The sequence below is a fragment of the Cherax quadricarinatus genome, chromosome 6 (assembly GCF_038502225.1).
Source record: "Cherax quadricarinatus isolate ZL_2023a chromosome 6, ASM3850222v1, whole genome shotgun sequence".
NCBI lineage: Eukaryota > Metazoa > Arthropoda > Malacostraca > Decapoda > Parastacidae > Cherax > Cherax quadricarinatus.
Window position 1 is genome coordinate 23,415,583 of NC_091297.1, and position 16,934 is coordinate 23,432,516.

The 16,934-nt window shown below is 40.8% G+C and overlaps 1 protein-coding gene across 2 annotated transcripts in view; it reads right to left on the minus strand.

Moving 5' to 3' along the window:
- The window catches only part of LOC128692728 (uncharacterized), a 62,004-nt gene extending 45,316 nt beyond the window's left edge, over positions 1-16,688 (minus strand). The window contains exons 1-2 of one of the 2 annotated variants that reach the window (XM_053782054.2): positions 16,362-16,688; positions 4,749-4,907 (exon numbers count right to left, since the gene is read on the minus strand). In XM_053782054.2, the coding sequence (XP_053638029.2) occupies positions 4,749-4,907; positions 16,362-16,484 (282 nt within the window). In that variant the 5' untranslated portion in view covers positions 16,485-16,688. Of the gene's footprint in view, positions 1-4,748; positions 4,908-12,173; positions 12,316-16,361 lie in introns of those variants that run through there. The other variant, XM_053782062.2, reaches the window with a different exon arrangement.
- Positions 16,689-16,934: the final 246 nt, after the last annotated feature.

A 16,934-nucleotide genomic window follows, 5' to 3' on the forward strand; every position in this document is an offset into this window, starting at 1 on the left:
TCAGCAAGCATGTGTGAGCGTATTAGATAGAAGTGAATGGAGACGAATAGTTTTTGGGACCTGATGAGCTGATGGAGAGTGAGGAGGGTAATATTTTGTAAAGGGATTCAGGAAAACCGGTTAGCCGGACTTGAGTCCTGGAGATGGGAAGTATAATGCCTGCACTCATCGTCTCCTCTGTTCTTTCAATGTTTACCTGGAGTTTACCTGGAGAGAATTCCGGGGGGGTCAACGCCCCCGCGGCCCGGTCTGTGACTAGGCCTCCTGGTGGATCAGAGTCTGATCAACCAGGCTGTTACTGCTGGCTGCACGCAATTCAACGTACGGGCCACACCCCGGCTGGTCAGGTACCGATTTTAGGTGCTTGTCCAGTGCCAGGTTGAAGACTGTCAGGGGTCTATTGGTAATCCCCCTTATGAATGCTGGGAGGCAGTTGAAAAGTCTCGGGCCCCTGACATTTATTATATTGTCTCTTAACGTGCTAGTGACACCCCTGCTTTTCATTGGGGGGATGTTGCATCGTCTGCCAAGTCTTTTGCTTTCGTTGTGAGCGATTTTCGTGTGCAAGTTCGGTACTAGTTCCTCTAGGATTTTCCAGGTGTATATAATCATGTATTTCTCCCTCCTGCGTTCCAGGGAATACAGGTTCAGGAACTTCAAGCGCTCCCAGTAATTGAGGTGTTTTATCTCCGTTATGCGCGCCGTGAAAGTTCTCTGTACATTTTCTAGGTCAGCAATTTCACCTGCCTTGAAAGGCGCTGTTAGTGTGCAGCAATATTCCAACCTAGATAGAACAAGCGACCTGAAGAGTGTCATCATGGGCTTGGCATCCCTAGTTTTGAAGGTTCTCATTATCCATCCAGTCATTTTTCTAGCAGCTGCGATTGATACAATGTTATGGTCCTTGAAGGTGAGATCCTCGGACATGATCACTCCCAGGTCTTTGTTGGTTTTTCGCTCTGTTTTGTGGCCGGAATTTGTTTTGTACTCTGATGAAGATTTAATTTCCTCGTGTTTACCATATCGGAGTAATTGAAATTTCTCATCGTTGAACTTCATACTGTTTTCTGCAGCCCATTGAAAGGTTTGGTTGATGTCCGCCTGGAGCCTTGCAGTGTCTGCAATGGAAGACATTGTCATGCAGATTCGGGTGTCATCTGCAAAGGAAGACACGGTGTTGTGGCTGACATCCATGTCTATGTCAGATATGAGGATGAGAAACAAGATGGGAGCGAGTACTGTGCCTTGTGAAACAGAGCTTTTCACCGTAGCCGCCTCGGACATTACTCTGTTGACTACTACTCTTTGTGTTCTGTTTGTGAGGAAATTATAGATCCATCTACCAACTTTTCCTGTTATTCCTTTAGCACGCATTTTGTGCGCTATTACACCATGGTCACACTTGTCGAAGGCTTTTGCAAAGTCTGTATATATTACATATGCATTCTTTTTGTCTTCTAGTGCATTTAGGACCTTGTCGTAGTGATCCAATTGTTGAGACAGACAGGAGCGACCTGGTCTAAACCCATGTTGCCCTGGGTTGTGTAATTGATGGGTTTCTAGATGGGTGGCGATCTTGCTTCTTAGGACCCTTTCAAAGATTTTTATGATATGGGATGTTAGTGCTATCAGTCTGTAGTTCGTTGCTATTGCTTTACTGCCCCCTTTGTGGAGTGGGGCTATGTCTGTTGTTTTTAGTAACTGTGGGACGACCCCCGTGTCCATGCCCCCTCTCCATAGGATGGTAAAAACTCGTGATAGGGGCTTCTTGCAGTTCTTGATGAACACGGAGTTCCATGAGTCTGGCCCTGGGTCAGAGTGCATGGGCATGTCATTTATCGCCTGTTCGAAGTCATTTGGTGTCAGGATAACATCAGATAGGCTTGTGTTAACCAAATTCTGTGGCTCTCTCGTAAAAAAATCATTTTGATCTTCTACTCTCAGTCTGGTTAGCGGCTTGCTAAAAACTGAGTCATATTGAGACTTGAGTAGCTCACTCATTTCCTTGCTGTCATCTGTGTAGGACCCATCTTGTTTAAGTAGGGGCCCAATACTGGACTTTGTTCTCGACTTTGATTTGGCATAGGAAAAGAAATACTTTGGGTTTCTTTCGATTTCACTTATGGGTTTTAGTTCTTCCCGCGATTCTTGACTCCTATAAGATTCCTTTAGCTTAAGTTCGATGTTTGCTATTTCTCTGGCCAGTGACTCCCTAAGCATTTCAGATATATTGGCCTCTTTTAGCCGCTCTGTTATTCTTTTTCGTCGCCTGCAAAGGGAGCGCCTGTCTCTTTCTATTTTCCATCTACTCCTCCTTTTTCTTAAAGGGATAAGCCTTGAGCATACATCGAGTGCCACCGAGTTTTAATCTGTTCTAGGCATAAGTTAGGGTCTGTGTTGCTTAGTCTATCTTCCCAGCTTATATCGGTTAGGACTTGGTTTACTTGGTCCCACTTTATGTTCTTGTTATTGAAGTTGAATTTGGTGAAGGCTCCCTCGTGACTAATCTCATTATGTCGGTCTGGGGCTCCGCGCATACATGTCTGAACCTCGATTATATTGTGATCTGAGCATATTGTTTTTGATATGGTGATATTTCGTATCAGATCATCATTGTTAGTGAAGATGAGGTCTAGAGTATTTTCCAGTCTAGTAGGCTCTATTATTTGCTGGTTTAAGTTGAATTTTGTGCAGAGATTTAAAAGCTCGTGTGTATGTGAGTTTTCATCAGAGCTGCCTCCTGGTGTTACCACTGCAACAACATTGTTTGCTATATTCCTCCATTTTAGGTGTCTTAAGTTGAAATCCCCCAAAAGCAAGATGTTGGGGGCAGGAGCTGTCAGATTTTCCAGGCAGTGGTCAATTTTTAACAGCTGTTCCTGGAATTGCTGAGATGTTGCATCCGGAGGCTTGTAGATTACCACAATGACTAGGTTTTGGTTCTCGATCTTTACTGCTAAAACTTCCACTACATCATTTGAGGCATTAAGCAGTTCTGTGCAAACAAGTGACTCTGCGATGTACAGGCCAACCCCCCCTTCCTTTTGCCTGTTCACTCTGTCGCATCTGTATAGGTTGTAACCTGGGATCCATATTTCGTTGTCCAAGTGATCCTTTATGTGGGTCTCTGTGAAAGCCGCGAACATTGCATTTGCCTCTGCAAGCAGTCCACGGATGAAAGGTATTTTGTTGTTTGTTGCTGGCTTTAGACCCTGTATATTTGCAAAGAAGAATGTCATCGGACTGGTGGTATTGGTGGTACTGGGGAATGGGACTTTTTTTTCCGGCATTAGTATCTGTATCTATTGGTTTGGAGTGGAGGCCATCGACTGTGGTTCCACTCCAGGAATGACTGGATTTGGTGTACGATTTCTACCATTTCCTGCCAGTTTTTTTTTTCATTCCTGGCACTAAAAAACCTCTCCCTCTTGAATGGCTGTGGCTACCCAGGTTTTCCCATGGTCTGGATGTTTTGTATCTTTTTGTCCCCTTTAGATGGTGTGCCTGGCAATTTAAGTTATAGCATAGTCTTTCCTGTACTGAAGAGGGACACATTTCAGGGTGAAAAAGCTTACAGGAAGGGAGTTTGCATTTTCCTGTTGTCATATGGGCACGGCATTTTCTAGGGTGGTCAAAGTTGCACGTCCCATCTGTTTTTTTCCAGATTTCCCATGCCTACAGATACCAAGTGCATAGTATGTGCACAGGCTTGGTTTCCGTTTGCCTTGGGTTTCTGTGACTGTATTCCCTGTTGGTGCATGTTTACCTGTCTCTTTCCTATCCTCACTAGCACTAACAATGGGGCTCTCACCAGTTGTTTTTGGTAATGTATCCTCACTATTGCTAGTGGAGTCCCCTTGTTTGCTATCTCCTGTGGTATTACTAGTTTGTAATATTGGTTTTATCTTGTCCTTGACTACACTTGTTTCCCCACTACAGCTCCTGTCTCCCTCGAGGTCATTTATATGCATTCCTTCATGCGTACATTTACTGACTACCTGGACAGCGCCTCCATCCTCACTATTACTGTCTCCCAGGACAGCACCTCCAGCTTCACCATTACTGTCTACCAGGACAGCACCTCCAGCTTCACCATTACTGTCTACCAGGACAGCACCTCCAGCTTCACCATTACTGTCTACCAGGGCAGCACCTCCAGCCTTACAGTTTCTGACTACATGGCCAGCACCAAGGGCGATACCATCCAGCCCAGACTTTTTATTTTCCCATTTGTTACAGAATGCTTCCAGGTTTTCTATGAAGGCTGCTTTGATGTTATCATATGTGCCATGGACCAGTTTTAATCGCAATTTTATGCTTGGATTTCAGTGCAAATTTAAACTTATATTAAAAAATAAATAATAGCTTCTAAGAATTTGCATATTTCGGCCTTGGTGCTGAGACGTTCTGTCATATTCCATCTGTCTGAAGAAAAGGTTTAATTTAATTTTTAGTAGTGATATTTATTTGCAATTTACCAGTGTGCCACAATGCTGCATAATCTGGATATTAATACAGTATCCTTGTAAATGATTCATCATTACCATAATCATTATGACCAGAACGTATAACACACTGACTCCTACAACCAGTCTGCTTTACGAGAAAGACTGAACTTGTGTCATTACTAGTTACTGAAACACTTTAGTATTAGAAATATTTCGGATGTAAGGCCATGAATATCAGAGAGAAAGACAGACAGACAGAAGGAGAGAGAGTATAATGAATGTTTCTCATAAATGACTCACCATTGCTATAGCGTCTCCATATTTTGCAATCATCTCCAAAAAGTGAACAGCGTAATTGGTGTCAGGTATAGGCAACAGAGGCTTGGATCCATCCCACTCGAGTATTCTGGGCTCCATTCTTGTTTCTTGAACTTTACCTGCTTCTGGATTTTCGGATTCCTGTCAAAAGAATGGGAATTTTTTAAAGTATATTTTTGCTTTTTTTGATGTGTATTTGGCTGAAACAGTTTTGGTCTTGGGGAGGGAGAGAGGATTTATTTTTTACCAATAGCTTCATCACTATTAAAAGAGTGAATATCAAAATGGTATACAATACCGATAGGTTGGTGAGTAAGACACATAGGCAACAGTTAGACATCTTTATTTCGAAACGTTTCGCCTACACAGTAGGCTTCTTCAGTCGACTACAGAAAGTAGGCAGGAGCAGTAGAGATGTGAAGACGACTTTACATCTCTACTGTTCCTGCCTACTTTCTGTACTCAACTGAAAGATACCTAACTGTTGCCTATGTGTCTTACCAACTATTAAAACAGTTTGCATAATGTCAGAAATTATTGCAAATTTACTTATTTTCTTCCCATAAAGACTTTCTGGCAAACGTCTCTTATATTTTTAATGTTATGAATCTAGACTGTAGAGCATGTTTCATGTATTATCGAAGGTTAATCTTTTCCTTTGCCTATTTTCCCACTGTTGTAAGTATTCTGCACAGGTTTGTGCAAACGATATGGGGAGCCCAAGATTTAACTTGTTCTCTAAGTGAAACTCCAAAATAAGCAACATAAGCTTATTTTACAAAATCTGCGATTTTTTCTTTGTTTTTGCAAAGAATACTCGCCACAAATGTAGCAAACTGAACTGGGGTTGTTTAAGGAGGCTCTTCGTGAACAACTTATGGTTATCTGGAAAAAGTAACAAAAGTAAAGTTGATATATTATTCACATGTGAAAGTCTTGGGTATCTTTATTGAGGAAACGTTTCGCCACACAGTGGCTTCATCAGTCCATACAAAGGATAAACTTGAAGAACAGGAGGAGAATGAGGTAATCAGTCCCTCAACCTTGAGTCGATGTGGTCAGTCCATCAATCTTGAATAGAATACGGCAGATGAGCGGAGAAGCAGCTTATAAATCGTATGGCAGGAGAGGTGCAGAAGTCGTAGGTGGTGTCACATTTGTTCAGTGTGGAAGTAGGTCGTGCCCAAGAATTCGCTTGCCTAACCCTTGGGAATTCTTCGCTTGCCTAACCCTTGGGCACGACCTACTTCCACATTAGACAAATGTGACACCACCCCGTGTCTAATTTAACAACGTGTCGGTTCTTTGAACTATTCATCTACAATCCTGTCAGACACTTCAACTTCTTGGGATCTTAATAGTTGGGAATTCTTCTCTTGCCTAACCCTTGGGCACGACCTACTTCCACATTAGACAAATGTGACACCACCTACGACTGCTGCACCTCTCCTGCCATACGGTTTATAAGCTGCTTCTCCGCTCATATGCCGTATTCTATTCAAGATTGATGGACTGACCACATCGAATCAAGGTTGAGGGACTGATTACCTCATTCTCCTTCTGTTCTTCAAGTTTATCCTTTGTATGGACTGATAAAGCCACTGTGTGGCGAAACGTTTCCTCAATAAAGATACCCAAGAGTTGTACATGTGTCTAATTTAACAACGTGTCGGTTCTTCGAACCATTCATCTACAAAAGTAAAGTTACATTATTATTAAGTGGTTGTTGTTGATACAACTTCTTTCGTTAAATATTAAATCATTTAAAAATAACATTCTAATCTTTATTAATTGTATCTGTATATACAGATTGCAACTACATATACATGCGTTATGATTAAGTTCCCTGTTAAATGAGGAAAGGTTAGCAATATCTCACAAACTAGAGCCAAACTGGAAAGCCTACTGATGTTTTCAAATTCAGCAACCCCAAAATACCCTAAAATACTTTCAAATATTTTTAGCAACGAACTTTTTTTTTCCAAGAAAACCCTCTGTTGTCCTCTATACTATTTAGTACCCTCTTAAGTACTTTTCTAAAGTACTTTTCTAAATCTAGTTCCATATCGTTATTGCAGATCCAGAAGTACATCTTTAAATGAGTGTCATTGATGTAAGCATTGTTTACTCTTGCACATGAGACAGTGTTTAAAAAAAAAAAAAAAATACATTGGTTACATGTAATCTTTATCTCCCCCCCCCCACATGTTCCACAAGTATTCCTGCATGTCATCTTGTCCGTATACTATCAACAATCTGGGTAGCCCTGGAAACCTGGTTACCACTTAGGTGTGTCTAACATTTGACAACTCTCTCATCCTAGGCACATGTGAACGTATTTTCCCCAATATTCCACGAGATGAAAGGAAGACGGCAGAGGGAGGTGATGGGACGATATGGTTGGTGGTGGTGGAGGAGTGATCATTGGTGGAAGGGCACTGGAGGGGTAGTTTGTGAAATACTGTGACTTATCCTACTCCCAATACATTTCTTATAGTGTATAACAGCCCCACCCTTCTGCCCATTTCGGGTACTTATCCCGATCCTCACATGATGTACAAATGAAGTTCATGGTTTATTAGTATTATCTATTAATTATATTTAGAAATCCCCAAATAAATACCTTTAACTGGTTGAGTTTCCTTCCTTCCTTCAAAGTATCGTTTTTAACTTGAGAAAGCCTCATCGATTAGCTACAAATATTAAACTATGGTTTACTGTAACTAAGCAATGGTTCATGCAACTATTACCATATGCAGGTACTCTTTGGCCAGCTAATGTATAATATTCCAGGTTTTTTTTTATGTGAAAGTTAAGACACATTTGCAACATCCAATGGCTTTATCAATACAGATTCTAGAATCTGTATTGATAAAGCCACTGGATGGCGAAACGTCTACAATAAATATTTCCAGATGTTGCACATATGTCTTAACTTTCATATTGTCGGTATTTTATACCTTTCTTGCACAATTTGTTTTATGTGTTGTAATGGGGGAATCTTTTTCTGATCGGTTTCATCTTTTCAACTTATAAGAATTTTTTGATTATTAGTGGAACGGGTAAGTGTCTATTTGTCAGTTTAATTATAAAATAGTGGGGTATTCTTTCCTGAAGATAATAACTCTAATATCCCTCTTTTGAACGTCTTACATCATTAAGGCTGAGGCATCTTATGCCAAGTTTGATAATAAGTTTACGTGGTGTAAATGTAAATTTACCACTGTAACAGCATTGTTTAAAAAAAATTGGAATAATTTTGGTTTAGGTTGTGAAGGTTCGAATTCACCAGTTTACTAACGTAGTTAATGAACCTGGAATCGTAGGATTCTGTATGATTTACTCGAGAATGCATCCTCTGGTCAGCCTCGAACTATGATGCTAATGTATTTTCTTTAAAGAATTCATCACCTTGATTTTGAGTTGAGTAAATTTCATTTTGCCAATTTTATTGAGAAATTTGGTTTCAGTGCAATAACTAGAGAATGATTTTTCTGATAGACTTTGAAAAGTTTCTACTAATTTTGGATGCAGGTGCCAAATTGACATTTTTTTTTTATTGACGAAATTTGGTAAATCAAAATACTAACGTTTATTCTCTAATTTGTGAATGTCTCATCGCTGCCCTCTACCCTCTCTATTGACCAGTTTCATTACATTTATTAGTAACCTAATGATGAACATTGCCATTTGAACATATCCTTGAGATATCCTGGCAATCTTTTTCATTTTTCATTATTTGTGTTGTAACCTATTTCTTTCCCACACACACTCATACCTCTATTTTCTATCAGTTTAAAGTCCTAGACAACTCAATATTAGCCAACTCTTGAAAGAGCTGGCAAACACTATCACTCCTGCCCAAGAGAGATGTGCCCCATGATCGCAAAGTCTTTGCAATACCTGTCTAGCCAGCAATTTGCACCAATTGACTTAGACATCCATTCAATGTCCATTCTACTTGATGGAGCTGAGAAATTTAATCCACTTTACCATGGGGATTTCATACAATCGTTAACTGAGGAATAATCAACCGTTTATTGCTCACCCATGCTAGTTCTTTATATCATGACAGAATGTTCATTACAATAGATTTAGATAGCAAAAAAACTTGTGATTTATTACCATTTGAGAAAAGTGGTATTTACATGCTATATCACTGTCATTTGGCAAAGCTGTCCTGGTTAATAGTGAGTCTTTTGTCTGAGGAAAGTACATGTGTAATGACTAAATAGTAGTGAGGTGATTCTGCATTTGCTTGTATAAAGATGAGCCGTGAGGATATAGTACTATGCTGAAAATTAAAACTGGAGAATGTGCAAACTACGTCATATGTTTTGCATTAAATTAAATAAAAAAATGATCTGCGACAAAACGTCATAAACCTGAAAATAACTGCCCCATGCAGCACGTTTCAAACGCACTGCACGGGCACACGCAGGAGACCATCAATGCACTGCATGTCTAAGAATGCCAGCCTGAGGTTTGAGGAATAGAACGTGATGTTGCAATCAAAACTTAAGTTGAAAAGTGGTGCTCCAACTCATCAATAGAGGACGAGCAAGGGTCCCCACAAAAATTGGAAAGATGAGAGTATAAGTCCCAATTCACTCGTCCAAATTGCCAACGGGGGCTACGAAGCGGTCGGGAATACATAGTAGAAGTAAGAAGAATAGAAAAGTGACCACTGTCGTGCAAATCCTGGAGAACAGACTAAGCGTAATGAAGTGCGATTGACGAGGAGCAGACAGAAAGATCAGTGCAAGAGAGAGACTGAGTGCGAGAGTCAAAATTGGTGGGGGAACCCGTATTTAAAACATAAAGAGGATGAGAAGAAGAGTCTCCAACTGATCACCACGAGAGTCACAGTGGGACCCTTCCCAGAGATGATGGTAAACGTTAAAATCACATGACAACAAGATGGGCGGCGGTAGAGAAGAGATCATGAACGCAATATCCGAGATACAGAATGCATGGGAAGGAAAGAGATGTAGATAGCAAACTGTATACCATCTGCGCAACTAAATACGGGCTGCAGTATAATGCAACAGAGAACGAACAAAGACCTATTGATACGGTATACCAACGTACACAAGAAGCTCACTCTCATTAAACAATTCATCAGGAAAGGGATCAGAAGAATGCAACAGCACATAGCCCGAAATGAGACGAATAACAGCTGAACGAATTTTGGGCTCTTGTAACCCGACACATACTAAGGAAAACTAGGAGAGCAACACTGAAACTCTCCTCGATTACCTCTGAGGCCACGAATATTCCACTGTAAATAAGTCATTATTCACAACCTTGTGGCTTAGCGCTTCTTTTTGATTATAATAATAATTATTCACAAAGACAGGTATGCCAACAATAAGAAGCGATAAAATCTATGGGCTATTAGGGTCAGTGAAGTCAATGTGTGGAAGCAACAGAAAGCGTGTAAGCAAGGAGGAATCAGAATGCTTTGAAGGAACAGATTGCTGCGAGGCCGTAAGAAATGAGAAGAGGTAGAAGGAGGCATACCGTGTCCATCGAGGGTGTCGTCTCGGAAATATAGTCGGAGATAGCGTCAAGTGTCTCAGCGGATAAGGAAGATGCCGATACCATGACTTCAGAGGCAGGTGAGGTAAAGCAAGTAGAGACTGGGGAGACTATGGAGGGAACCATAGAGGCCTGAGAGGGGAGGGGAGTATGAACCTGGAGAGATGCGCTGTCGGGGACAGAAGAGTTCTGCGGTGGAACAGGAGACGAAGGAGGCTGGAAGGTAACTGGGGAAGAACAGTAGAAGAGGGGACCACATGAGGGGGAGTGAACCTCCACCTTCGTGTGAGAGTTAGAAAGGGCCGAAAAGGAAAACTGTTGGGGAATTGTAAGCACCAGAGGAGTGTGAAGAGACTTGGGCTTATGAGACAGGTTCAACTTCGTAGGTGACAGGCACGAAGAAGATGCAGGTGTGCGAGGCCTTGCAGATTGAGAAACTAGTGAGCGAGAAGAAGTAGAGGTAGGAATAGGTAAGGAGATGGGCGTTTCAGAGGGCAAAACAGCAAAAGAATTAGAGACGAAGGTGACCTCAGAAGACACGGCACTGGAGGAGCCGGTAGGCGAGGGAACTGCCAAGGTTGGAGGACTCCTAGCTACTCGAGAATAAAGGACACGAGAAGATTCACTTGAAGGCAGAGCCGAGAGACAGCCATAGCATAAGGCCTTAACTCTCCTTCATTAAGACAAAGGATTTCTCGTTCATTAAGATAAACCTGACATTGGCAAGAAAAAGAAGGAAGAGGTTCATTGCAATTGAGACAAGTGGGGGAAAAGACTGCAAGATGTATCGGCATGAGCCATGATCCGCGGCACCGCAGATTGGGCACTCTGCCACAGCTCTGCAGTATTTAGTAGGGTGTCCGAAGCGCCAGCAATTTCGACACTGTTAGGGAGTAGGGACCACTTTAAGGATCTCTAGGTGATGGTCCGTAATATAAATGGAGGATGGGAGTTCACGGCAGTCAAAGGTTATACGGGCGACGTTACTGGGAAAGCACCTCCACCTACAAGCGGGCAGGATGTATGTATCCACTTTGAGTATTGGAAGACAGAAATTCACTCTGTACAATGGTACATGGTGAAACCACCATACCACTGCAAGAATTTAAAGTATTATGCTTGTGAACTGTGATTTGATTGTTATCAATGGAAGTAAGATGGGAAAGATTATGAGCTTGTGCTGCATTCTGAACTGTAATGATGCACGCACCGCTTCGAAGAGCGTGAAAGGATATATTTTGGTCAGCGTGTCATAAAAGAGCTTTACCAATACTATGGTCAGAAAGATAATCAGTTGGACATGTCAGATATAGGGAAAAGAATTTAGTCCACTGTGTACTTGTAAATAAGATGCATGAAAGAAGTGGGAGTCGCATAGGTCATTTTTGGATGGAATGAGAAGACATCAAAGAACCGTCGTCAGCAAATGGTCTGGAACATTTAGGCGTAGTACCACGGGCGGCCCGACCTGAGGTAGATGGGCGATCCGAAAACCGTCGCACCATATTTGGAGAAGCCGGACACATAGTTAAAGGCGTGAAAGAGGTAGAGGCACTAGCAGAAACGGGTGGACCCTCAGCACCTGGAGCAGGTGACGAAGCATCACCAGCAGATGGTACAAGAGTATGGGAAGAGTCAGGACAATGGTCCAATAAAAAAGTGGGCCAGAACAGGATGCAGGAATTAGACCCTAATTAGGAATTAGGGTCTAATTCCTAATTCCCCTTCAAGGAACCCCCCTTGAAGGGGAATAAAATGGGAAAACGTGTATACAGTAGTGGTTGTAAATGTTCTAATAGGTCTGAAAATGTTTGTTTTGTAAAGCAGCAACAACAGTAATAACTGTAAAAATTGGATTATAAATACCATGGATACTGCTACACTAGCTCCAAAGATAGTAGGTACAGTTGCGACAGATTGGGAAGTATGCACGGGCTTCTGACTTAGCAGTAGTGGTAGTGTAGGAGAACTCCGAGACAGATGTTGTGCTCCGTTTTCTCAACAAAAACGGTACGAAAGCCTTACCTACATTATTCCCTCCATGGCTTGTTGACATGAGAGCGCCTTATTGTATGTTAATTTCTAACTGCGTGCTGATCCTTGCAGTATAGTTGTTGGTAAGAGTTGTGGCATTTGGGGGAAAGGCGAAAAGATAATTATTTTTATGTGAATCATTGATAATGTGGGCAATAGGTCCAACAAATATGTACATTCCACGGTTGTTCTGTTATTTGTGAGGTGGATCATTCTTCATCTGGTCCTGTCGTTCTTTTGGCGTTTCAGATATTATTATTATAATCATGGGGAGCGCTAAACCCGTAAGATTATACAGCTCATGTGGGGGGAGGGGGTGGAAGGTATTCAGATTCAATTCAGGGAACTGGAGCACAGATCCAATTCCCTAGATCAAGAGCCCCTCACCAGAGTCAAGGAACCTCCCTTGAGGGGCGTTGCAGTTGTGTTGTGTGTGAGTGTATGTATTTATAGTTTTTAAGTATACAGGGACAATCAAACACAGAAAAATGAAGAATGGACTGTCCAATGTTGTTGGAGGTGTTTACAAGGTCCCCTTCACTATGATTCACTTTTTCCATGTAGGACAATCAGGAACATTGCTGGAAGTTAGAGTATCATAGCATGATTACTTGGTCAGAATGACACGGAAAGTCAAATGCAATTTTTAGATAAGATGAAGGTTGTAATTATCCACTGAACTTGCCAGAAACTCAGGTCATTGTCTGCAACGGTTTCATCATGGAGAGAAGCAAAACAGATTTTTCTCTTATTAAACATGATGCCCATGCTTTGTTCAGCGTGAATTAAGGGTTATACAAATTGGATCCTTATTTAGTCAATAGTCCATAATTTCAGACAAGCGTTTTTCACAAAAATCTCTGGAAAGTCTTTATGCAACGTTGCCCCACCATAAGTGATAGCTTTTGGAACAGCCTAGCATTATGCTGGCATCTCCCGGGCTAGTCAGTCTCGCTAGTTGTCCATCGAACTACCTCCTGCTATGTCAGGAAGCAGAAGATGGGAAAAGGAAAAAGTGTCAGATAAAATCTATCGTTGGATGCATAGAATACACGAAGAAGATAAAAAAAATCAGAGGATAGGAGGTACTCCCGCGAAAAACGAGGTCCAATCAAGCAATTCTTAACATGATAAACCAACTCCATTTCTTCTTTTACGTAATTAATTTTTTGCAGCCACATCTACTCGAATCTTGACTGCTTCTCGAGCTCTCTTTCTCCCATTTTCAGATGAGGTCATTGTTATTGTTTCATCTGTAGTCTGGCTGACTATTCACTTTCCTCATTCCATTACTTGATTTTTATCTGAAAGAAAAACTTGGAATCAGTTTTTGTAATATAGACATTATTTAAGCAAACTCTCTAAATAACAGCACTTTGTATTTAATACAAACTAAAAGAAAGTTGTAATATACATTTAATACCAGAAAATCACAATTTCATATCTGTGTGATCCTTTACGACAATTTATTTCTAGATAATTACATGAGGTCAATTTGAAATAAAATTCGACTCTCAAAAGATTTTCAAACCTTAAAATTTAATTCACTAAGAATTAATATATATATATATGTATATATATATATATATATATATATATATATATATATATATATATATATATATATATATATATATATATATATATATATATATATATATATATATATATATATATATATATATATATATATATATATATATATATATATATATATATATATATATATATATATATATATATATATGTATATATATATGACGTTAGCATGCGAAGTAAGAGTTGTAAGGAGCATGGTTAAAATTGGGTTGCAGTTATTTGAAAGAAGGCGTCTAAAAAATACTCTTACAGCCTATCGTGATGTCTGCCCAACTTTTTCGGCTTCTCTAATAGGTATCTTAAAAAGCACTCTTGGTTACACAAATCAGAACAGAAAATTTTGCGGTACTTTGTTGCCAAAGACGGAATACAGTTCTTCGTCTTATATTTAATAGATTATTTTTTAACATGCATATTCCAAATCCTGTGGGTATTTTGCGGCTACCAGACTGACATACAACCGTTCCTGTTTCTTTACCATGATATCCTATAAAAAATGTTGCAACATTAATCGTCTTACAGTACCGAGGCGTTTTTCTAAATTCTACAACTTATCACCGTTATTTACGTAGAAATTTACAGGTCAAATACATGTTACAATGCAAAAGGCAAATATATACATTCTGACTCACGAAATCGTAATGACACGATTGCAAACAAACCATACCACGGGCGGGATTTGAACCCGCGGTCAGAGAGTCTCAAAACTCCAGACCGTCACGTTAGCCACTGGACCAGCTAGCCACGATAAGATTCATCCAACTAGGTATATTCTCTTATGTATAAATCAAACATTATCGTTATCGAGCTAACATTAATCATCAAGATATATTGTTGCCATAATAATAACCCCTACCACTGTCATTATCACTTACTACCACTGTCATTATCACTTACTCCAGTTAGTGTCATCTTAGGAACATTACTTATTACAACACCGTAATTACCATTACTGTTAACTTAGCAATCACCACCACAACTTACAACGCCGTCACCACTGTCATTACCATCACCACCACTACCATCACAACCACCACAACTTACAACGCCGTCACCACTGTCATTACCATCACCACCACTACCATCACAACCACCACGACTTACAACGCCGTCACCACTGTCATTACCATCACCACCACTACCATCACAACCACCACAACTTACAACGCCGTCACCACTGTCATTACTATCACCTCTAATACCATCACAACCACCACAACTTACAACGCCGTCACCACTGTCATTACTATCTCCTCTAATACCATCACAACCACCACAACTTACAATGCCGTCACCACTGCCATTACCATTACCACCACAACTTACAACGCCGTCACCACTGTCATTACCATCACCACAACTACCATCACAACCACCTCAGCTTACAACGCCGTCACCACTGTCATTACCATCACCACCACTACCATCACAACCACCACAGCTTACAACGCCTTCACCACTGTCATTACCATCACCACCACTACCATCACAACCACCACAACTTACAACGCCGTCACCACTGTCATTACTATCACCTCTAATACCATCACAACCACCACAACTTACAACGCCGTCACCACTGTCATTACCATCACCACAACTACCATCACAACCACCACAGCTTACAACGCCGTCACCACTGTCATTACCATCACCACCACTACCATCACAACCACCACAGCTTACAACGCCGTCACCACTGTTATTACCATCACCTCTAATACCATGACAACCACCACAACTTACAACGCTGTCACCACTGTCATTACCATCACCACCACTACCATCACAACCACCACCACAACTTACAACGTCGTCACCACTGTCATTACCATCACCACCACTACCATCACAACCACCACCATAACTTACAACGCCGTCACCACTGTCATTACCATCACTACCACTACCATCATAACCACCACGATTTACAACGCCGTCACCACTGCCATTACCATCACCACCATTACCATCACAACCACCACAACTTAGAACGCTGTCACCACTGTCATTACTATCACCAGCGAAACTACAAAACTTTTATCACTACAACTGTACTATTATTACTACAAAGAGCATCATTATCACCATAAACACCATTATTGTTGAGAAATGATTTACCAGCTAAGGTTAAAGATTAAATATAGGGGGAACTTAGCTTGATAGACAGTTTTCACCTACAAAGGCGCCCATGCAGGTCTTGAGAAGTTGTCGTAGCCACTTCTCAATGGGCTGTTGGAAATAAATTACCCTTTGGGGGTATTATATCATCATATTTCATTAACTGATTACTGACTGGAAAACTTACTTGTGTGGACTCAAAGATCCGTTCCTCACCGGGGTTTATGATAAGTTACTAGATCGTAATTTTATTCTCAACTGCGCAGTCAATAGAACTCGAATACGTCTTAGTACACTTACCTGGATATGTGTATCTGACCCGTAGTTACACCAGGATATCCGATGACTTGATTGAAGAATTTTGTTCTTTGAAGAATGTTGCACTACACTCTGTTGGATCGCAACACTCGTTACACTGTTCATCAAGATTTGCTCATTTATTCACAATCTGTTTACTAAAGAAGCTGATCATACTTCTCTGTGTTTATTGTGTTTTGTGAGACACTTCTTTGTACACACTAACGCACAAATCAGTGTTCTTTGTTGGTTATTCTGGCATCAGTGTGAGTCCCAGTCAGGTCAAAAGAAATTTCAAGATGCCACAGCCTCCTACAACACCACTGCCCCTAGCACATGAAGGAAAAGCTGACTAAGTACATTTTGCCAAACTTCCACTATGAAGCAAAGCAAAATGCTTGATTCTTGCTGTCTTAAGCATAGACAACAATGTACATTATCTTTACCATTGTAATATAGTGGGAACAGGATTTTCCTTAATTGTCCTGCTTAGGTAAGAGATGGACTTTCTCTTGTTAAACTAAACTACTTGCAACATCGACCTCTTGCAAGGAGCCGTGGCCACGTGACCACGTC